The 23,779-nt window shown below is 32.0% G+C and overlaps 3 protein-coding genes and 1 long non-coding RNA gene across 5 annotated transcripts; 2 read left to right on the forward strand and 2 right to left on the reverse strand.

The window, feature by feature from the left end:
* The first annotated feature begins 5,806 nt into the window (after window positions 1–5,806).
* LOC137809709 (uncharacterized) lies at window positions 5,807–6,355 on the forward strand. The gene is made up of 2 exons (XR_011080800.2): window positions 5,807–5,869; window positions 5,949–6,355. It is a non-coding gene; the product is annotated as an uncharacterized LOC137809709 (long non-coding RNA).
* Window positions 6,356–8,483: 2,128 nt separating this feature from the next.
* Window positions 8,484–13,280, forward strand: LOC137811539 (TMV resistance protein N). Of its 2 annotated transcripts, XM_068613327.2 has the most exons (5): window positions 8,484–9,186; window positions 9,410–10,511; window positions 10,727–11,005; window positions 11,117–11,899; window positions 12,002–13,280. In XM_068613327.2, exons 1-5 carry the CDS (start codon window positions 8,684–8,686, stop codon window positions 13,040–13,042), a joined length of 3,708 nt encoding a protein of 1,235 aa, XP_068469428.1. In that variant the 5' UTR covers window positions 8,484–8,683; the 3' UTR covers window positions 13,043–13,280. The 2 variants fall into 2 exon arrangements, with proteins under 2 accessions (XP_068469428.1, XP_090154743.1); XM_090298617.1 differs by having other exon boundaries at window positions 8,572–9,186; window positions 10,727–11,899.
* A 138-nt stretch (window positions 13,281–13,418) lies between these two features.
* LOC137811540 (uncharacterized) lies at window positions 13,419–15,065 on the reverse strand. Its single transcript, XM_090298618.1, has 2 exons — window positions 14,697–15,065; window positions 13,419–13,853 (listed from the first exon to the last, which is right to left on the reverse strand). The coding sequence occupies exons 1-2, from the start codon at window positions 14,990–14,992 to the stop codon at window positions 13,634–13,636; spliced, it is 516 nt and encodes a 171-aa protein (XP_090154744.1). The 5' UTR covers window positions 14,993–15,065; the 3' UTR covers window positions 13,419–13,633.
* A 3,346-nt stretch (window positions 15,066–18,411) lies between these two features.
* On the reverse strand, window positions 18,412–20,323 carry LOC137817143 (protein FEZ). Its single transcript, XM_068620384.2, has 3 exons — window positions 19,951–20,323; window positions 19,539–19,843; window positions 18,412–19,392 (listed from the first exon to the last, which is right to left on the reverse strand). The coding sequence occupies exons 1-3, from the start codon at window positions 20,132–20,134 to the stop codon at window positions 18,676–18,678; spliced, it is 1,206 nt and encodes a 401-aa protein (XP_068476485.1). The 5' UTR covers window positions 20,135–20,323; the 3' UTR covers window positions 18,412–18,675.
* Between the last annotated feature and the right edge of the window lie 3,456 nt (window positions 20,324–23,779).

A 23,779-nucleotide genomic window follows, 5' to 3' on the forward strand; every position in this document is an offset into this window, starting at 1 on the left:
CATTTGAGAAAAAGTTTCACGGTAGACCAATGATACCACCAAAAGTGATGGATTTTCCTTTTTTTTGCCACATTCAGGTTTCACTTCAACCAACATTTGAATTTCCAAGGATTGCAACCATTTCTTAGGCTAAGACTTCCATATTATGAGGACCTTGTCGAAGTTTTATATTCAAATCTCCATTTGACGACACATGGTTACATTTTTACTCAGATTGACACACACACCATTATAATAAGACATTGGGATTGGATGAATGTGGCTAATTTCAACTATTATGATACTTTGTTAACCCTTGGTACCATCTCTGAGAACCTATATTTTAATCGTGAATAGGCCCTGTCAACCATGACAAGAGAAGACTTGCACGGTCAAAATGTAAGAAATGTAGGTAGTTTGACTATGAATAACAAACTACTTCATTACGCATGGGTGCACATGTTGTTACTTCGGGATAACAATTTCTCTCAGCTAGTGAATGAAGATATTTTCATGTTATGGTGCATGAAAAGTAATATATTGATTAACTAACCACATGCTATCTTGCAATACATGATAAAATGTCGTGACAACAACATGTCTCTTCACTACGAGTCTTTCATAAAACACCTAATAATGCTCTATGACATCAACTTTATGGTTGAGTCAACAATCATACTAGGGTGGAATAAAAATTTCAGGAAGAAAGTCATGAAGAAGTTGAATATCTTCGAAGTTAATGGTGTTTGGCAACTTGGTAGCCTGAAGAGAAACATGAAAAACACGACGAAGACCTACCATTACCAGAACAACATGTTGAAGGTGATCAACCTGAGTCATCAATCCCCAGGATGTCCAATTGTTAATCCAATTTTGGAGCAAGATTCAAGACATCCTGTAAATGATGACGAGCATTGGATATTCACACACATTTGGACATGTTTGATACACGGTTTGATAAGGTTAATGAAAGATAGAGCAACTGAAAGATTGAATGAATCAAATTGGACTGTGATCAACGACATTGATTGTATTAATAATATTATTTAATTTGAATACAAATTAATGTAATAATTAAATTTTATATAACTTGTGAATATTCAATTTATTTATTTATTTAAATTTGACAATTTAAGATGTTTATATTTATTGATCATTTTCCACCTAATTTTTTTTATAATTATGAAAAGTTGAAATTTCAATTTTAAAGCAAGCACAAGAATTTTTTGATACAATTTTATTTTTTGACAAGTTGACATAATCTGGATTTTATTCCAACACAATTTTGAAAATAATGTTTTAATTACAAACAACTAAAATCCACAAATAAATAAATAATATTTAAAATATATTTATATTAGTATCATTTTGTGTATCATTTTTTTACCCGTCGATACCGGACGAGTCAGCCTCAGTGACCGACCGTCCGAGTCAAATAACATATAACATAACGAATACAATAAATAACAGTTATCACTAGCATTAGCATTGAATGAGTAAATGCACATATGAAAATATTTGGAAAATATCTCTAATATATAACGGATAAAACAGATTAAACTAAATATACACTTCCCTGAGATTAAGGAACTGCTACACGTTAGTTAACCACTGATCCCAACACATTAAAGTCAAAAGCCCACAAAGCAATACTAAAAATAGAGCTCTAAAAAAAGAAGTAAGGTACGTTTTACATTCTGCGAGAATACAACTAAATCTGAGCATGCGTCGGAGTGCAATCGCAGTTACCCCCTTTGGTCGAATGAGCATCAATATTGAGGGAAGGAGGCTTAAGGACATTTGGAGATCACCGACACATCAACAATTCTACATCAAACCATAGGTACTATCTGGACCCCTCAGTCTATACAAGTACAATTTTTATGACAACTTTCATTGTTCCGATAATTTTAACAAACCCATATTTTTTGTAAACATATTAATTTAACGCTATAAAAAATAATTAACTAAATTTCAATTAACTCAAATATACCCATAAATTCATCATATTACATTATTTAATTGCATATCAATAGAATGCGTACAAATTACAACCTTTTTATTAAAAATATACCAAATAACATACATTAACTTCAGAACAAGTCCTCACCACCCTCCATGACACTAATATCACATATTTAGTATCATTTGGCTACAAATTAAAATGATATAGAATCTCAACCTCATGCATCAACATTATTAACACATTTATTTTAATTTTAGAATTTAATCGAGTTATATATATATATATATTTCAATAAAAGTTTGTTGAGCATTCTCATCAATATTTTATGGTTGTTGATCACAAACTAATATGCTTTATGGTTATTGATCACAAACTAATATGCTGAGTTTGTTCTAAATTTTTTTTTTATTGTGTTGTTGATCACATAATCTCTCAAACTCACTATGTTATTGTTGGAGGTAAACTTGATGCTATTGTCGAATGAGTTCCAGGTCTTTTGCAACTCGAACTCAAATATTCTTTTCATTCTATTCTTGAATGGTTACGATTCGATTTTGCACCGATTCGTTTTTCTTTTGAAAGGAACTCTTTGTACGTATTTTGAGGTTGTATAATTGAAGAAGTCTCCATTTTATCATTCGAGAAAAAGGAGATAATGTTTGTTTATAATAAGAACCATAAATGTGAGTGACTTGCGAAATATTTTGTGAACTCTAAGAATGAGTTTTGATTGAAATACAATACTTGAGTCTATTTTTAAGAAGAGTCTTCTATTCTCATGTTAGAAAAAAAAATAGAATAATTATAAAGAATAAATAGAATTTGGTGATACTTCCTTAGTAATAGTGTGTATTTATAGGCTTTAAAACTTTTGTGATCGAAGCTCGACCACATACTAAATATATTTATTTGTCGTGCTTTCTGAATTGCTACATCAATAAATACTAAATTAACAAATGAACTTGTAATTAAATACTAAACTAGTGTATTTACATTCAGATATCAAAATAAGATATATCCTAATTTAAATATCAATGTTTAGTGCTTTCTACGCTGAAGAACCAATAAATACTAAAGTACACAATTTCCATTATAAGTTTAGTATTCAAATGATCTTGTCATTGAATACTAGGCTACTGTATTTACATTCAAATATCAAAATAAAGATATATCATAATCCAAATAGCTTTGAGGGAGATCATTAAAACATTACATACTTTTTTATTAGCTTATATAAAAAGTAAATTTCATAAAATTTGTGTATCAAGATCTTAAAAAGACTATTACTTTAGAGCAAGAATATTTAAAAATTATAGTTTAAGAGTTAAAATAAGAAACAATTTAATTTATTATACGAATATCAAATGTATATAAATTATTTTTACTCTATTTACTTATTTTCTAAAATACTAAAAGTAACGTCTACCAATTTTTCCTATTAAAAAAACTTCAAACAAATACAAAAATAAATACGACTTATTTTAATTTTAATTTAATATAAATTTAACAAAATGAAATTTAAACGGTTATAAAATATTTAAACACTATTTTTATAAAAATGTTAAAGATTTTATGATTAAAAAATGTTGAAACCTATTATGGAACATTTTTTTTATAATTATTATCCAATTCGTAATTTTAAATTTTTATTTTTTATGAATAAATTATAAAACATATAAAATTATATTAAATAAATAAATAATTTAGTTTAATTCTTAATTTTCAAACTAAAAAACAAACTAAATATTTTAGTTGAGGACTTTTGAAAATAATTTTTGATTGGTTTCAACTTTTTTTTATTTACTTTTTAAAATTAATTCAGTTTTAAAAAATAATAATTTATAAATGCTTCTCAAATAAGTACAACTTTTTTTACATCACATTTAATAAATTTAATATTTAATATTTAATGTTTATTTTAATTTTAATTTTTTTCTTTCATGATGGTTTTATTAAATATTTAAAAATTTAATAACATTTGTAATCTATTTAATAAGTATTTAATGGTCATAACTTAATTAATTATTGTATTTTAAAATATTGTAATTAGTATATTATCAATAAAATTGAGTTAAATAGAAAACATTTAATAAAGTTTATATTAAGATCTGAAAGTTGTAAGTAGCGTTATTAAATATTTTAAAAAATTATTAATAAAATACTATATTAAAACCGTCATTACATACTTGATACATTATTTTTTGTAGTGCACAAAAAATAAGTTTTAACTGAGGTTATTTAGTTGAAATAAACTTAAGAATTAGAAGTCTTTTAATATTTCTTAAGTTCTAAATATTATTCTAAAATCTTAGCAAAATAATGGAATAGTTAAATTTCAAAAGTTTATTTTAAAACCTCAACAAAATAATGGAAGTTTCAAAAGTTTATTTTACAATCTTAACAAATCAATGAAAGTTTTTTTTAATAAATAAAAGCTTTCACTATGCCACTTGAGATCTCAGCTAGACTTACACTTCAAGTAACAACAATCATTTGTCATCACATAAAAAAAGTATTATTAAAAAAAAATACAAAAGTATTTGGGGACTAGACCAAAACTCACATGTTAACAAAAAGGATACATATGTAAACTATACTTATTCATAAAAAATTCTAAGAACAGACTAGATGGAAGCTTATTATACCAATGAAAAGATTTTTTATGAATAAATCCTAAATTAACCAACTTATCAACACACACATTCACTTCACGAAAAATATTAGTAACCCTAAACCTAATTTTCCCATAGTAATTAAGACAAGTATTCCATCAATTACGAAGCATTCAATGAACATTTGTCTTAGCAATAAATGCAACACAAATCAAAGTACAATCGCATTCCAGTCAGACATTAGTAAATTAATGGAAGTCTTTTAAATCTTTGTTAAGTTTCAAAAGTTTTATTCTAAAATCTCAATAAAATAACGAAAGTTTTTTTAACCTTAGTTAAATTTAAAATTTTTATTATAGAACCTAAATAAAACACTTCAGATTATCAAATTTCAATAAATAAATAAATAAAATTAAATCTATTTATAAACAAATAATTAAAAACTACATAGTTTTAATATATTTTATAACTAAATTCGTTAAATTACAAAGGTTTATTGTAAAACCTGAGGTTATCTTAACTTTAACTTTTAGTAAGTTTAAAAGGTTTATTCTACAAACTCAACAAATTAATGAAAGTCTTTTAAATCTTTGTTAAGTTTCAAAAGTTTATTCTAAAATCTCAACAAAATAACGGAAGTTTCTTTTAATCTTAGTTAAATTTTAAAAATTTATTGTAAAACCTCAATAAAACACTTCAGATTTTCAAACTTCAATAAGTAAATATAATTAAATCTATTTATAAATTTATTTAAAATGCATCTAATAATTAACTCACAAAATTCTTAACATTAATTTTGTAACTAATAATTGACATATACTAGTTAAAAATTATGAAAATTATAAATAGTTAATAGAACACAATTTAATAGAACATAATTTAATAAGGATTCAATTAAAAATATTAAAATTTATTAACTTAAAACTTACTTAGACCTTAAATATTTACCAAAATTCATTTACAAAATATTGACATTGAAGAAATATTGTATCTAATATAAAGTTCACTTAAAAAAAATTAATAACATTTTTATTAAAATGACAATTAATTTAGTTGTCAGGAGTGTTATTAAATATTTAATAAATTTTGTAATGAAATGTTATATTTAATAAATAGTAATAGAAGATTAAATTTTGAAAAATATATTAAACATCTTCAACATTGTATTTAATAATATTTTAATAAATACTAAATATAACTTTTTCTTTAGATGTATATAATAACTCAGACTTTTCTCTTAGTGCTATCAAAAAGACATACTCAACCATGAAATTTCTCACGATAATTCTTTTCTTTGTTCTTGTTTCTGAAGGTATTGTTTCTTCTGAAGCCATGAGTTTATTAAATTTTTATGAATGGTTGTTCTTAACTTTTCCATGTCATGATGTCAGGTTATGGTAAATGTCTTTTGCGTGATATCTCTGTAACTCAAACTAGAACAGGAGTTATAGTGAATGGAAAACTAGAATGGAGTGTTACCATCACCAACAAGTGTCCTTGTGCTCAGACAAATGTGATCCTGAATTGCACTGGATTTCAATCACTTGAATCCATAGATCCTTCAGTTTTGACACTATCCCACACTGGTTTTTGTCTCCTCACACCAGGTCAACCAATCAACAAATATGGTATTGTTAGCTTCAAGTATACTTGGGAGAAACAATTTTCACTTAATCCCATTTCCTCACAAAGTTCTTGTTCTTAAATGTACAACCAAGGATTTAGCCTTGTACTATATGTTACCTTTTATATTAGAAGCATTATAATTTCATAATAAACTATTGATTTTAAGTGCTTATATTGGGTATGCTTTTCAATTTCTCTCAATTTTTTTTACCAACCTTGAATTAATAGAATTAAAATGAAACACTTCAACAATGTTTCACCCCTTATACATACGTTACTCTTAGTTTAAGGAATTAAATGACACATCACTTAACTCACCAAACTTAAACTAGCTAAAGAAAACCAGGCCAAAAAACTGGTACCGCATAAAAACACACCATTTTGTGCTCATAGTACAATAACTTGCCTCCAAATAGAATATAAGATTCTAAAGTCCAAATAAACTAAGGGCATGAGTGAAACAATTGAATGGTAAAAGTTATATGAATGGGTTTAAAGTTAGAAAAGTTAAACTGTGTCCAAAATTAATTTTCAAAATCTGTTTCGTACACAAAAGTTTAACAAATTTTTTTTTTGCATATATATATATATATGCTCCACGAAAAATATTATGTTTTTTTGCCTATAGATGTATTTGTGGGATGTGACTTATGTTAACCAAACATGACTTTTAATAATTTCGTGTTAAATAAAATGAAACAATTCATGTTACCTGTTCTCTTTACTTTATTTGCAGCAAAATATTTTTTTTTCTCACTTAAACAACACATAAATGAAACATATTATAGAGAGATAAGAACATTAAGTTTTTATATTGATTTGTTTTGATTCAAGACTAATTTCAATTCTAGATAAATCACCAAATTTTTCCACTAATAAAGTATTCTTATTTTTTACTTTTCTTATTTGTGTTTACAATTCTAATTTTAATTTATTTATTTTTAACCGTTCATTATTTGCGTTTCAAGTTAAATTACTAGTAGGTCTTTGAACTACTTGAAAATTTCAAATAGCTTACCAAACTTTTTTTTTAATTGGGTCTCTCGTTATATAATTTCTTTTAATCAAGATTCTTAAGTGAAAATAAACTAAGGACATAAGTGAAACAATTGAGTTATAAAAATTATATGAATGACCATTTTAAAGTTAGAGAAAATTTTCAAGTTAAATTGTGTTTTAATTTTTGTTTTTAAGTTAAACTGTGTTTTAATTGATCACTAAGACTATAATGTATTTGTGGGATGTGATTTATGTTAACCAAACATTATTTTAATATTTTCAGTTAAATAAAATGAAATCACTCTCTCATGTTAACTGTTGTCTTTACTCCCTTTTTTACAGCGAAATGTTTTCTTTACTTAAACAATACATAAATGAAACATATTATGGAGAAATGAGAGCATTAAGTTTTTATATTGATTTATTTTAATTCAAGACTAATTTCAATCCCAGTTAAATCAACAAAATTACCACTAATAAATTATTCTTATTTTTCACTTGTCTTAATTGTTTATAAATTCCAATATGTAATTTAGGTTTAACCCTTCATTATTTCGTTATTTAAGATAAATTACTAGTAGGTCTTTGAATTATTTGAAATTTTTTAAATATCACCAAACTTCTACTTTTTTTAATTGGGTCTTTGGTTATATAAATTTTTAATTAAGTCCCGTGATTCCGTGGTTGGTTGCTCTGGCATCCTTACTTATTTTCAATTTTGACTCAATTTAATTTTTTTTATATATTTTACAAAATCTGTAATTTTGATTTTCAATTATTTATTTATAATTTTTGTTCTAATTTTTTTGATAACTTTATTTATAATTTTACGTATATTTTTTTTCAATTTTAATCATTCATACTTTTATTTAATTTTTAGTTTAATTATGCGTCATTTTTATTATTTTCTAGTTAGTAAAATGGTGAAAACACATTATAGCTGTATTTCTTTTTCTTGGATTGAAGACGAAAACAATTATAAAATAGAAGACTGATTTTTTTTCAAACTGAAAATTAAACAAAGATATGAATAATAAAAACTAAGGGATGTGTAAAAAAATTCAAGACCAAAAAATGGATGATTAAAAATCAAAAGATTAAGTTGTGAGAAAAAAAACTACAAGACCGTAAAATATAAGATGAAAAATACAATGGTGATTTTATTTTAATAGTAAAGCTTTATAATTGTAAACATCTTTTTAATTATATTTTTAGTTACTAATAATATTTTAAGTAGTTGTTACTAATCATTTCAGACATGTATATGACTTTTTTCTTGCAAAAGCAACTTATTCAAATATTTGCTAATGAATGCCAGAAGTCAACTAGATGTTCACACTTTCAACGAAGCTTCGTGGATATTGCACGCTGCTTCAATCAACTATGTGATCTTCTTTTATTGTTTGACTCATTACAGCACCTACGGATTCTTTCACAATCTTCACAACAAGTTCCAATTTTCACTTCTGAAACTAAAGGCTTTTGTTACATAGTTACCATCATGAGACAGCTACCGTCTTCATCATCATCTTCTTCTTCCACTTGTGAATGGACCCATGATGTGTTCCTCAGTTTCAGAGGCGATGACACTCGAAGTGGCTTCACTGGCAACCTACACAAGTCTCTTTGTGACAGGGGAATTCACACCTTCATAGATGATGAGGGGCTCAGAAAAGGGGAAGAGATTAGACCTGCTCTTTTCAAGGCTATTGAGCAGTCTAGAATTGCCATTGTTGTTTTCTCTGAAAATTATGCTGAGTCAACTTATTGTCTTGAAGAACTTGCCATGATCCTTGAGTGCATAGTGAAAAAGGGTCGACTTCTTTGGCCAGTGTTTTACGGGGTTACCCCATCTTATGTGCGGTTTCAGAAGGGTTCTTATGGGAAAGCATTGGCCAAGCTTGGAGAAAGATTCAAGAATGACCAGGAGAAGCTGCAAAAATGGAAGCTAGCTCTACAAGAAGCTGCTGATTTGTCTGGTTGCCATTTCAAACTCAAACAAGGGTACTCTGTCTTTGATTCTTACAAATGTTGATTCTGTTGTTGTTTCTTTCTTTTATTTTTCTGATATGTTTCAATATAATTAAGAAACACAAATTCAGGAAAAAAAGTTCGTAAGTAAAATATACTCCTTCACAAAGATATACTGAGATTTGAATTTGTGCCTGAAAATGGGCATGGATTTGATGCATTTGGATAACTTTATATGTATTTTGTATTTGGGTAGGTATGAACATGAACTTATTGGGACAATTGTTGAAGAGGTTTCCAAAAGAATAAATCGTAGCCCTTTACATGTGGCTAATTATCCAATTGGACTGAAGTCTAGAGTACAAGACGTGAACTCACTTTTGGATGTTGGATCTAATGGAGGAGTAAGCATGGTTGGGATTTACGGAATCGGGGGAATAGGTAAGACTGCAATCGCATGTGCAGTGTACAATGTCATTGCTGATCAATTTGAAGGTCAGTGTTTCCTTGGTGATATTAGACAAAAATCAATGAAGTATGACTTAGTACAACTTCAGGAGATAATACTTTCTGAAATGGTTGGGGAGAAGAGTATCAAGTTGGGGAGTATTAATAGGGGAATGTCAGTATTGAAAAGCAAGCTTCAAAGAAAGAAAGTTCTTTTGATTCTTGATGATGTTGATAAATTGGAGCAGTTAAAGGCACTTGCTGGTGATCTTTCCTGGTTTGGTGATGGCAGCAAAATCATTGTCACAACAAGGAATAGACATTTTTTACGTGTACATGGTGTTGAAAGAACATATGAAGCAAAAGGATTAGATGATAAAGAAGCACTTGAGTTGTTTAGTTGGCATGCTTTTAAAAGCAATGAAGTTGGTCCAGGTTACTTGGATATCTCCAAGCGTGCAGTATTTTATTCCAATGGCCTTCCATTGGCCTTGGAAATAATAGGTTCTAACTTGAATGGTATAACAATGTCTGAATGGGAAGCAGCATTAGATACCATTGAAAGAATCCCAGATGAAGATATTCAGGAAAAACTAAAAGTAAGCTATGATGGTTTGAAGGGAAATGAGAAGGATGTTTTCCTTGACATTGCTTGTTTCTTAAGAGGCTACCATTTGAAAGATGTCATAAGTTTATTGCTCCAAAGTCGTGGTTTCTCACCTGAGTATGTTATTCGCATGTTGGTAGATAAATCTCTTATAAAGATCGATCAATATGGTTTTGTGCTAATGCATAACTTGGTAGAGGACATGGGCAGAGAAATTGTTAGGCAAGAATCACCATCAGAACCTGGAAAACGCAGTAGATTATGGTTTTATGAGGATATTGTTGATGTTTTAGAAAATGACAAGGTACGTGTACTATTATGTTTTTCTTTTTGCACTTGCACAAAACTGTTTTGACAAGTACGCTATAGAGGCCATGATTCTTAACTTCTTTTTTGAAGTTGTATTCATAAAATTTGTTAACAATTGGATAATTTGCTTTATGACTTGGAAACTTGTCTAAATTTGTACATGATATTCTCAACAAATAATAACTTGTTAATATTCTTTTGGCTTAAAAGGGAACTGATACAATTGAAGTAATCATGCTACACTTGCCAAAGAACAGGGAAGTTCTATGGAATGGAATTGAGCTCAAGAAGATGACAAACTTAAAAATGCTAAGTATTGAAAATGCTGACTTTTCTAGAGGCCCTGAATTTCTCCCAAGTAGTTTGAGAGTACTAAAGTGGCGGGGATATCCTACACAGTCTTTGCCACCTGAATATGATCCAAGGAGACTTGTTATGTTAGACTTGTCTCTGAGTCGCAGTATATTGTGCAAACAACTCAACCTGATGGTATGCACAATTGATATCTTTCTTGAAATGTTTTGTTTGTTTTATATATTTATATTTATAAACTGCATCTGGAAATTTCCAAAACTAATTATTTTTAGTTTGGCTTACCAGAAGTTCGAGTCTCTGAGTGAAATGGTTTTAAGAGGATGCAGATTCATAAAACAGGTACCTGACATGTCTGGAGCCAAAAATTTAAGAAAGCTGTGTCTTGATAACTGCAAGAATTTAGTGGAAGTTCATAATTCCATCGGACTTCTTGACAAACTAAAATGGTTCACTGCTATTGGATGCACCAGTCTAAGGACTTTTCCCCATAGCTTCAAGTTAACATCACTTGAATATCTGTCTCTCAGAAAATGCTCAAGCCTCCAGCGTTTGCCATACATATTAGAAGAAATGAAACATATGAAAAATCTTGACCTGTGTGGAACTAATATTGAAGAATTGCCATATTCGTTTAGGAAACTCACTGGGCTTAAATATTTAGTACTAGACAAGTGCAAGAGGCTTAATCAGATCCCAATAAGTATTTTGATGTTACCAAAACTTGAGAGATTGACAGCTGTAAAATGTGGACGATATGTAAATTTGATCCTTGGTAAAAGTGAAGGACAAGGAAGATTTGTTTCATCTGAGTCTTTGAGAGATTTTAGATTAAACTACAATGATTTGACACCCACCACCAGCTTCCCCAATGTAGAATTCTTAGTCCTAACTGGCTGTGCTTTCAAAGTCCTTCCCGAATGCATCAGTCAATGTCGCTTTCTAAAGAATCTAGTTTTGGACAACTGCAAGGAGCTTCAAGAAATCAGAGGGGTTCCTCCAAAGATAAAATATCTGTCGGCAATAAATTGCACATTATTGTCCCGTGAGTCTCGAAACATGTTGAATCAGGTAAGGTTTCTTACTCTCTTTATTAATCTCACAAGCGCAGTTGTCTACATCCTGTTAACTGTTAAAACTCATTATGCTTTTTCTATATATTGTGGCCAACAGAGATTACATGAGGGTGGGGGCACAGATTTTTCCCTTCCAGGAACAAGGTTACCAGAATGGTTTGATCATTGTACTAGGGGGCCATCTCTGTCTTTCTGGTTTCGTAACAAATTTCCAAGGATGGCTCTAGCTGTTGTTGGAGTTTTAGACAAGCAAGGCAGTTTTCCCATGTCCAGATTCCACCTGCTCATCAATGGCATTCAAAAGCTGCATTGCCATTTCACTGTGCAATCAAAATTAATCGCATATCATATATTCTTGTCCGATGTGCAGCTCAAGTCCTACAATGGTGGATTGGAAAGTGTGTATGGGGAGGATGGGTGGAACCATCTTGAGGTTTCATACGTGGGACCAAGAGCCTTTCCACATTCATGCAGAACCAAGAAAGGAACCATTAAGTGGATGGGAGTTCATGTTTACAAGAATAAAACAAACATGCAGGATATCCGGTTCATAAATCCTTGGTGTCCAAAAAGAGCTTTTAGTGAACTTTCCAAGCCTGATTTGGAAGAAAGTTTTCAGTCATTGCCCAAAAGAATCCGTGTATCACAACGCAAGGAAATTTGTGAGGCACCACGTACGAAGCAGCATCAAGCTAAGCGTGGTTATCATGGTGTATCACAGAGGCTATGGTTGGCAATTTGTAGCATTGTAGCTCCTCCAGATGTTAAAGTCCTGATGTGGAATATTTGCCGAGATGATTTGCCAACTTTTGAATACCTTTTCAGGAGAAAGCTTGTAATTAGTCCACTCTGCCCCATTTGTGGAACGGAGCCTGAAACAGTTGAACATGTGTTCCTGTTTTGTCCATGGACACGACCCCTTTGGTTCGGAAGTGATTTCCAGTGGCGCGTTGATGTTAAAGAAGTTCAAAGCTTTCAACTTTGGCTTTGGCATAAACTGATGGAGATTCAAAGGGTATATCCAGAAAATGCCAACCAAATATCTGCTCAGGTAGGAAGTATTTGTTGGTCTATCTGGAAAGGAAGGAATGAATTTGTTCTTGAAGGCAAACCTGTCGATCCTTTGATTTTAAGGTAGCTCATCTTGTGTATATGATGAGAATGTAGAGGGATGGAATTTTCACATGTGTGATACAAGTCTAAGAAAAATATTCCCAAGAACAAAAGAAAAAAAAAAGATATCTACATCTTGACCTAACAAACAAAATAAGATTTTGAGATACGTCTCCATGTGTTTGATGTAGATAAACTATAAGTAACCTAGTCATTTGCAAATAACTAAATATAGGATTCTTGAACAAAATTTTAAGCATATATATATCAATCTTTCGAGATATAGAAAATGCATAGTTGATACCAACAAGTTCCATTTGCTTATCTACACAAATACATTAAAGGATAAGTGACATCCCCAACAATGAATTTAACAATACAAAAGCCGAAAAGACACTCGATTATGCATTAAACTTAGCTTTGTCCTTTCTTTGTTTGATTGAAAAAGTAGTGGAACATACATGAAGAACCGTTTCCAACATTCTGAAGTGGCTAAGTGGGGCTATATGCATGACCATTTATTATGTATACATTAAACTTAGAAACACGCTCGTTGCAGAGTAGGAAAATGAAAACAGGCTACTATTTCACAATGTAGAAACACTAAAAACTGAGATCATGAGGGGCCTGAGTACGTTTCAGAATCTGAACTTGAATCTAAACCTGAATCTGAGGTCTCATCGCTATCCTCTTCGTTCCAACTTTTTGTCCGTGTGGGCCAACAATATTCTATATTATCTGCAAGATTCACATTAAGATCACACAGCTTCCTTTTCCCTGAGTTGTTGCAATTCTTCTCCTTCCTTTTGTTTGATATTTCAGTATTCAGATACCACCTATCACCGTATTATATAGATTATGTACAAATGAGAAAGAAAATGATAATCTTACAACCTAGTATATAATAAAATATGTACTTAAATGTTTTACTTATCTAACTTCTTTTTTATATTATTGCATTTATGGTATGAATTACTACACCTTGTGTACACATTGACTTGTTTCTTTTGATTGATTTGAATGAAATAAATGCGGAAGAACTGAGAGGGATTGTAAATAAAACAACTTTTGATAGTTAGAAACTTCAATAGATAATTGGGTCGACAAGTCACACATTGAGTCAAATTAAATATATTTTTTTAAAAATTAACTAAACTTATATTGAATTGAAAAAACTTAATTCAAATTAATCTAGTTAAAATGAATATTCATTTCAAATTAATCTATTTTATTGAATGCAAATTAAATTTACATTAGATTTAAAAAAAAAAACTCCTCTATAAATCCCTTGTATTCCATGTTAAAAAGATAAATCTTGTTAAAATAAAAAACTGAGGGAGTGATTACTTACCCCCATTAAAATAGACCCTTAAATTGTTATATACTGTATCATATTTTTTGTTAATTTTTACAGTAATTGGTTTAGGACATATGGAGCAGACTTTTCAAGTTTACGTCAAACACGACAGAATCCAAATCCGTATTTAAATAAAAATTAAAAAAAGAAAAGTAAAGAAGAAAAGGGAGAAAGAGAGAGTGCCTTGGTGAGGGTGAAGTTCAACTGGTGTTAGATTTGTAGGGTTTTTTGTTAACCGTTCTGTTAATGGGTTGGGGCGATTGGCTGTTAAACGGTCAATCGGAACATAAGCAAATAAATGGCTATGATGAAATATACATACCTTGTTTTTCTTTCATTCTCTCGGTGCGTTTTTTCTCTGGTGCGATCGGAATCTCGTCTAGGTTTCCCTCCTCCTTGTGCTGGTGTTCTTCTGGATCTCGTAAGAGAAAGCGTAGACCCTTTAGTGTGTAGCACCTGGGTACAACTACAACAGGGAGATTGGGATGCTATCCGACTGCGCTTAACGGAGCGAAGTAACGTGTCGTCGTTTTGAATGATACATGAACATTCTGTGTTGATCAAATCGTACAACTCAAGCTTGGGCAACAAGTCAGCAATGATAGCAGCTCCACACATGCCTTATTATACAGAATAGGGTTTGCGGGCTTTTGTAGTTGGTAAGCAATTGCAACCAATTTGATTAGAAATATGATTGTATTATATAAAGATGTGAATCGATTCTTACGCTGATAAATAGTGAGATGAGCTCGATGTCGCAATCAAACTTATCTCTCTGTGGGTTTGTACTATGTAAACTGTGTGCCGGTACTTGGAAATATCACTCCATTGCACCTTCAAATCAAACTCATAGAATGATAACACCGCATAAAGTTAGGCTTTGTTTGGATTAGAGAGTGGAAAGTTGAGAGTGAAGGGAGTAGAAGTATGAAGAAAGTTAAGGTTGTTTGGATTGAGATATATTAGAGTAGATGTGTGAGAAAAATTTATTGAAATTTGTGAGTGATGTGTTGGTTGTAAGAATATTATAAATTATTTGTGAGTGATGTGTTGGTTGTAAGAAAGTTAGGCTTTGTTTGGATTAGAGAGTGACGAGAGTAGAAAGTTGAGAGTGAGGGGAGTAGAAGTATGAAGAAAGTTGAGGTTGTTTGGATTGAGATATATTAGAGTAGATGTGTGAGAAAAATTTATTGAAATTTGTGAGTGATGTGTTGGTTGTAAGAATATTATAAATTATTTGTGAGTGATGTGTTGGTTGTAAGAAAGTTAGGCTTTGTTTGGATTAGAGAGTGACAGAGTGGAAAGTTGAGAGTGAGGGGAGTAGAAGTATGAAGAAAGTTGAGGTTGTTTGGATTGGGATATATTAGAGTAGATGTGTGAGAAAAATTTATTGAAATTTGTGACTGATGTGTTGGTTGTAAGAATATTATAAATTATTTTAAATAGTAAAATTTGTAAGATTACAAATTTACCCTTGTATATAAAAGAAGAATAAATAATGATGAATCATTTTTCATATTTTAGTTAATTAAAATAATTTTAAGTTTCATTTATAAATAAAAAAATATAAAATTGAAAGAAATCATGAATTATAATTTTAAGTTTAAGTATAATTTGATTATTTAACATTTTATTTATTTTATTTTATTTTTTACTTAACTGAATTTATTTACATAATTTTAATATTATATATGAATTTTTAAATTATGTTATGTTATATATATAAATATATATAAAATTAATTTTAATAATGATTATTATTATTATGAATAGAAAAATGAATATATTTTAAAAAGAAAATAAATATTTAGAATATAACATGAATATTGTCAAAATATATAATATAAAGTCATTATATTTAATCTAGAAAGAGATATAAAGACACGTTAATTTGTTTGTAATTTTGAAATTATGTAAAAATGAAGAACATAATAATATTAATTAGAAAAGGAAAAGACACCCTCAGTAATAACATTTTAATCATTCTTGTGGAGACCTTCAAACGGTTTTCTAGAAGACATATCTTATTCCGTTGTATGATAATAATTGCATCTTGTTCATCGGTAATGTCTTCAATGCACCATTTGAAAAAATTACAGTCTAGAACCATGCCACTTCTAATCTGTTTTCAAGAAAACAATAAAATTGAACAATGAATAAGTTCAAAATAACATTCTTAAGTTTGTATTAAACCTAATTAAATAAATTTTACCTTGTAGTTGGGACAACCCCAAAAAATTTTCCAACATTTTTTCCTGTTGTCGCTATTCTCAAAACAACAAACTGTCCACAATCACAAATAGGAGCAACGAAGGTACTTATGCTCCCAGTAACATGGGTAAAAGTACCACGTTTTTGCACACTACAATCAGTACAACTAGATGACGACGTGTTCTGATACACAGACATTGAATGACACTTAACCAATGTTGTCGAAGTTCCGTATTAGGGTTTAGGGACACAAATATGATTTATGCATAATAGAAATAAAATGGTAAAAAGTTGCATTCAAAACAATATGATTATGTAAATAAGTAGCATGAAAAATAGCATAAAACCTTAATATTAAATAACAATTTGTCAATGATCAACGACAAAAATAACAATAACAATTAATTAATGTTCAACATGAAAATTAGAAATAAAAATAACAATGACAATAACATAATGATAACACAATCAATGGCCTTGATGACGTCGAATATCATTCAGAGTATCCTCAATTTGGTTCATCCTTTGATCAACCCTATCAATGCGGGTATTCATGTTTTGTATGTCGAACAAAATTTGAGTTAACAATTTGGTTTGATTGGGGATTGCCGCCTTAGGTTGACCACCTTCAACATCTTGTGTTGGCAATTCATCCTCTTCATCATCTTCTTCGTGTGCATGGTGAGGCCTACCAAGTTGCCATACGCCATTGACCTGGAATATATTTTATTTAATTTTGTCATACTTTTTTTCCCAAAGTAATGATTCTAGCCTAGCATTATTGCTTGTTCATTCGACAAGTCGAAGCCATACACCTGCAAGATCCTCGTTATCAAATTTGCATATGGGAGAGACATCTTGTTATCCCGACATTTGATGATGTGTTGCATGATGTAATGAGGTCAATTAATGAGTACAATATTTTTTATTAACCACAACATGAAAATATCTTCATTCAGTAGTTGTGTAAAGTTGCTTCCACGAGGGCACAAGATATGCACTCATGTGTAATGCAACAGTCGGTCATTCATTTTCAAACTACCGACATTTTTTAGATTTTCACCTTCAACATCTTCACGAATCATGGACGATAATGCCAGTGCTTGATCAAAATTCAGTTCCTCAGGGATCGTCCCAGGGGTTAACTTAAGACTGTCATACTGTAGATGAGCAATGGTCATCCAATCCATTTCTTGAATGTGTATCATCCTTCTGCAAATGTCAATGGCAAGGTGACCAACATGTGTGATTTTTACATTTGTATAAAATACTCTTACCAAGTCCTCATAATACGAAAGATTAATTCCAAGGAAAGGTTGTAAACCTTGCCAATTCAGAACATTATGGAATTCAAATCCTAATTAATAATAATATGTATAAATTGTATCAATAATAATAAGTATAATAAAAATGGTAATATGATAAAAAATTTGTTTAGTCTAAAGATAAATAAAATTAAAAAAAATATAATAAATAAAAATATTTGAGAGATACTCTAACCCTATTAAAAAAATCTATGTCCAACCCCGCACGTCTCACTTAAACCTGAAGGATTTTTTTCACATATACTAAAACGCATTAAGTTCCCACTATAAAATCATCACATGAATATACATAGAACTACCATTAGGGTATTGTTTTACACTCACACCTTAATATAATTAGCATAACATTTTGTTTCACGAGGGAATTGAATTCAATTAAACATAGAAGTTTTAACCAACACACTAGGTTGGTTTTAAAATAAAAATAATTATTATTAACATTTTATTATAAGATTTTAATTTTGAATCTAATAAGAAAATATATAAAAAAAACTCACAAAATTTGAATATAGAAATTTCACTTTCTCTTAAAGTCATTTTTTAAAACATAAACATTGCTTTCAAAATTCTTTCTACAAACATTAGATAGTTGACATCTTGTCTGGAGTAACAAATTAAAAAGGTTCGGAGTCCTAACTAAAAGATCTACATGCATGAAAACTGAATAGAAATACACTAGCTAATCCCGGCTTGTTAGAATTGGCTTCTAATATATGTAAATTGGACCAAGTATAGTCCTTGGTTGTAGAATAAGTACAAGGTTTATCACAAGGACAAAGATGAACTATCCCAAAGCACATTTGGCTTCCATGCATCGCCAATACTGATTGGAAACCCAGTGGATCGCACTGTCTCCGATTGTTGCTCACCAACATGAGCCACATCCACATTAGGAATCTTTATAAATACGTTGTCATCGTGGTTGCCAAAGCTCCCTTGCATTTCACGTAGTAGTGGTATTTGGTAGCCATGCTCCTGTAACCCACCAAAGTTTGTGCTCAATCCCTCAGAGGTCTTACTATTAAATTCCCCAAGCACTGAAGTTGAGGTACTCATTAGCAATGAAGAGACATCCATCGAAGATTTAGCACTGTTTGTTGAAGTTTCAAGAGGACATGAGAATATTAAACCAGTGCTAAGGTCTCCATTTGAAATGGGTAACAGATCTAAGGGCTTGTAAAGCATTAATGGATTAATAATTGGTTTGTTATAAGAAGATAGAATATCTATAGGACAAGGGGTGCTAGTAGTAGTGGTTGAGTGTTGTGTGTCATTGTGATTAAAAGTACAAAACTGGCTGGCTAAGCTAGTTTTCTTTGGAAATAGCATGTTTGCGGTAGAAAATTGGTTGCCATATCTATCAGTGCCTAACATATGATCTGAAGTGGTGGTTTCAGGCAAGGGTGAGACCCAAGAGTGAGAGAGAGCTCTTTGTGCTGTAGCATTGGTTTTCTTGAAGATTCTGCAGATTGCCCAGGATTCCTGCAAGTTCAAAAACAAGTTATTGGCAATAAATAATAAGTCAAACCAAGAAAAACGTTGTCTCCCATTGTTTTTCCTATATCATTTTTACCAAATAATCCTAATATGGTGGTTTTTGAAATATTGGTTTTAGAAGTTTTACTCACGTTAGCAGGAATGGTCTTGTCCATGAACTTCTTAGGGGATGAGGATGGGTTAGTGAGAGAAGGTAGTCTAAACTCATGCATCATCCAATCAGTTTTAATCCCTTTGGCAGCTCTACCTTTGTAGAACACAAGGGACTTCTTCAGACCAATACACTTGGAACCCTCCGAGGAATATATAGGGCGATCCGTCCCTGTAGCCTTCCAGAACCCAGCTCCAGTTACCCTATTAGGCCTTGCACTGTTCCTGTACTTTCTGTCTCTTGGACAGTAGAAATACCACTCTTTCTCCCCAGTGGTGGCCAACTCTACACATCACAAGCACATAAAAAATGAAAAGTTTGTTAGATACTTGGATAAAATAAAAAGGGTACAACAGTTTATACGTGAATTAAGCCAGTGTGTGTTCTCTTACTTGGAAGATCCCAAGGATCATACTTATAGATATCAAGCTGCTTGATGAGCTCAATAGAAAGAGGACTCTGCTGAATCTTTCTCTTAAGGTAAAATCCAACAAGCTCCTCGTCTGTTGGATGAAACCTGAAACCCGGTAGCATAACCTCATCCAGTTTCTCACCATTATCATTTCTCTCTTCCATCTCTTAGCCTAATCTTGTGCTCAAAAATAGAAAAAGATAGACCCTTGTTGCCCCTATAAGATTTAACCAAAACTTGTGAAAAAGAGAGATGCGGTTTAAGGGTTTGAACTAATTAACCCTAAAAGAAGTGCATTAATTTGAAGTGCAGTTTGAGAAGAGTAAAAGAGCAAAGAAGAGGAAGGAGAGAGTGAAATTCACTCAATGTGAAGAAGCCATTATATGCTTCCTGAAAAGGGTTCTGCATCCGAAGGTTCAGCCACCTTTTGTGGTGACGTTTAAAGGAGTGCGTGTTTCGCGAGGCTTGGTTTTTAGTTGATATATACATGAGAAGAAGAAGCAAAAGGCAAGGCTCTAAAAAAGAGAACACCCGTACTATACCATGAAACAAATCTAAGTCACGGAGATTTTAACAGCCATTTTTTTCTGTGATTAGTTTATGACCCAAAAGGTGGAATCTCAATAAACCACCAAAGTAGCAGCATCTAGGGATTACGATCAAATACCATTTCAACATATTAATCTCATGAAAGCTTAGGCATATCCGCTACAAGCCAAGACAAAGCAAAGTTCCAAGAAAATGATATATTTTATGCATTGTGTTTGTAACTTTTGAAATATCATTTGGAAACGTGGACCAGAACCAGATTCCAAAACACAGCTCAAATATATAATTCAACACAAACTTCCAGTTAGACCCAGCTACGATTATATTATAGGTTTCAAGGCTCCTCAGAGTCCGAAAATCCCGTTTCTATTCCATTCCCCAGAGCTTCTATTCCACTGGTTTTGTCAGGATGAAAAGGTTTAATACTAATTAACAATTCGTTTCTGACAAATTTCAGATAACAACAAACGGACGTGTGATCAAAGTCTAATGTGGTTGAGGGTCCGCTTGAATAAATCATTATTGTATTCCTAATAAATTAAATACAATGTGTTTGCCACCGATTTATCTAATGTCAGAACTGTTAACTTACAACTTCAGCATAGTGCTTCAGCCTATAATACCTTAATTATTTCTCCCGGCTTTCTTCTCAGTTAAAAACTACTTATTTCTACCTTTCTCTTGGCTACAAATGCTTTATAATGTTCGCAGCGTATGATTAAATTAGTTTAGTTTGAAGACAAATATATTTTCTTCATGACTTCTAAAATTTAGAAATGATTATTTTTCGTGAACTGCTATGTGTTGACACTTTTTTTTTATCAAATATATATGTTGATACCGTTATAACATAGGAGATGAAGCAAGACAGGAATATAGATTTTTTCTTCAATGAGTGTAAAATACAATAGGCAATTAATACATATTTATAGACTTGGAGTTATATATTAAGTATGTAAGAAAATATACACACTTATATGAATACAATAGGCAACACACTTATGTATAAGGTTGGAGTGTTCCTATAAGATTTTTAATTAGGTATACACACATAATAAAAGCTTGTCAGTTAGGGGTGTATATATTTGTGTTAATGTTATAGATTGTAGTACAACTCGTCACATAGGCGAGACATTTGAAGTTTCAAAAACTAAGTATAAAAATATTTGAATATTATTATTAAAGTTCACCAAATAAATTATGAAAGTTTTCCAAATATTCAAAATTATTATGAAAGTTCACCAAATGAATTATGAAAGCTCGTCAAATGAATATTTGAAGAAGATTATTATAAAAGCTTTTCAATTAATATTTTACGATTATTATGAAAGCTCGTTAAATGAATTATAAAAGTTCGTCAAATGAATTATGAAAGTTTGCCAAATGAATCATGAAAGCTTGCCAAATGAATATTTTAATATTATTATGAAAATCTCACCAAATAAATATTTTAATATTATTATAAAAGCTTTTCAAATGAATTATGCAAAGCTTACCAAATAAATATTTGAAGATTATTGCCAAATCAATAATGAAAGTGTTAGAAAATTATATAATGTAAATTAATTTTATAATGTGGCTTATGTAAAATAGATTTTTGGCTTTGGACTTAAATGTGATTTAATAAAATAAATTACCCATTGATTAATGTGAGCGGTTATACACATCTTATTATATCTAATCAAAATTAATTTGATGGAGATTGAAAAACATTAAGAACATGGGGTTTTGTCTCTTGAAAGAATGTTGTCTCATTGTTGGCTGTACCGCCCTGGTGGTCGGGTGTGATGACGTGGCATCCTCCTACAGTATAGGCGTGTTGACAAGGCGCCAGGTTGGCAGAAGGGAAGGAAGTCGGGGGGCTCGTGTAGTCGCTAGTTGTTATATTGGCGTGTTCCGATTTCCAGCTTACCAGAATCGGCGATCGCCAGGTTAAAGATGAAGTCGCCAGATGTAGATTCAGGCGACCTAGTCATTGGAGATCGCCAGAGCGAGCACATCGCCGAAGATGAAGGAGAAGCAGATTGTGAAGGCGGCCGGCGAGACCGCAGGGAAGGTGTATGAAGGCCCCTAACTCGCCAGTTCCAGTAGAGATCGCACTCCCAAGTTAGCTATGCACTGGGCAGTACCATGCATAAGTAACTTAGCCAAAATGAGAGTAGAAGCAGCGCCAAGTCAGGGAGCCTCCAGATGATGGCACGTGTGCAGTTGGATGCGAGCCACGTGTCCAAGTCTGTAACTGCCAGGAGAGAGAAAGCTACCAGGTATATAAGAGTTCTTAACAAACTTTCTGAGGTACGCACGTTCAGTTCATACACTTTACGCTTGCGAGTGATAGAGCTGACTGTGAGAAAGGATTTGCACGGTTCTTGTTCTCTTAGTATTTGGTGATACCGTCACTGACTTGAGCGTTGGAGTGCGATCGGCCGCAGCGGCGCCGTTCTGTTTCTTTGCAGGTTCTTGAGGTAGATCCCGAAGAGGAACGGAGGTGAGAAGCGGTGCGCACGTCGATCCTTTGACGAGGCAGTTTCCAGCGTTCCGGTCAACAGGCAGGATCATCAGGCGCCCACCGTGGGGCCGTGTAAAACTTGCTCCCATCCACAGCGTGAGTTTTTGGAGGTTTTCGAAGTTTTCTGCGTGGTTGTGTGCTGGTGCAACCACCGCTTGCTGTTCGCTCGAGTTTCATTCGGTGAATTTGCGTTTTGTACCGTTCGTTTGGCTTCTCGATCGGTGGAGGGAGGTTTCCTGCTGCTTACGCGTAATCTGTTTGGTGGAGGTTCGGGTTCTTTCGTTCGTTTGGTTGTCCGCGGGGAAGCGTTGGTTTCTGGTGAAGTTGTGGTTTTCTTTGAAGGCTTACGGTGTTCTTGAGTTTTCTTGCCCAAGTTTCGCGCTATTTTCTCCGATTGATCGCTGATTCGATCGTGGCTGAAGTGTTGTTCGTTGCATTCCTGTGATTCGCTGAAGTTCATGAGAAAAATGAGAAGCAATCATTCAAGCCCCGTGGCGCCTGTCGCTGCTGAAGGCGACGCCGCCATGACCATGGCGCAGATGGCAGAGATGATGCGCTCGTTGCAGGCAACTGTGGAAGCCTCACGAGTAGAGCAGGCGAGGATACATGAGGACCTGATCGCCTCTCGCGCCAGGAACGAGGAGCTTAGCAAGGTGACTGAGGAGCTGCGTCGAGCTCTTCAGGAGCAGCAAGGACGTTCTTCAGCTGAAGAGGTGGCGCCGTCGACGCCACCTCGTGTTTTCCCAATGCC

This window comes from Phaseolus vulgaris, chromosome 2 (assembly GCF_051622355.1).
Source record: "Phaseolus vulgaris cultivar YP4 chromosome 2, ASM5162235v1, whole genome shotgun sequence".
Classification (NCBI taxonomy): Eukaryota; Viridiplantae; Streptophyta; class Magnoliopsida; order Fabales; family Fabaceae; genus Phaseolus; species Phaseolus vulgaris.

What these genes read in the sequence shown, in the direction of transcription:
- LOC137811539 (XM_090298617.1), top strand. Translation starts at nt 8,684, where the DNA reads ATGAGACAGCTACCGTCTTCATCATCATCTTCTTCTTCCACTTGTGAA. An exon ending in ATGTTTTAGAAAATGACAAG is followed by an intron (nt 10,512 to 10,726) that starts GTACGTGTACTA and finishes TTGGCTTAAAAG; the next exon opens with GGAACTGATACAATTGAAGT. An exon ending in CTCGAAACATGTTGAATCAG is followed by an intron (nt 11,900 to 12,001) that starts GTAAGGTTTCTT and finishes TGTGGCCAACAG; the next exon opens with AGATTACATGAGGGTGGGGG.
- LOC137811540 (XM_090298618.1), bottom strand. Translation starts at nt 14,992, where the DNA reads ATGTGTGGAGCTGCTATCATTGCTGACTTGTTGCCCAAGCTTGAGTTG. An exon ending in GAGAATGAAAGAAAAACAAG is followed by an intron (nt 13,854 to 14,696) that starts GTATGTATATTT and finishes ATACGGTGATAG; the next exon opens with GTGGTATCTGAATACTGAAA.
- LOC137817143 (XM_068620384.2), bottom strand. Translation starts at nt 20,134, where the DNA reads ATGGAAGAGAGAAATGATAATGGTGAGAAACTGGATGAGGTTATGCTA. An exon ending in TGATCCTTGGGATCTTCCAA is followed by an intron (nt 19,844 to 19,950) that starts GTAAGAGAACAC and finishes TGTGATGTGTAG; the next exon opens with AGTTGGCCACCACTGGGGAG. An exon ending in ACAAGACCATTCCTGCTAAC is followed by an intron (nt 19,393 to 19,538) that starts GTGAGTAAAACT and finishes TTGAACTTGCAG; the next exon opens with GAATCCTGGGCAATCTGCAG.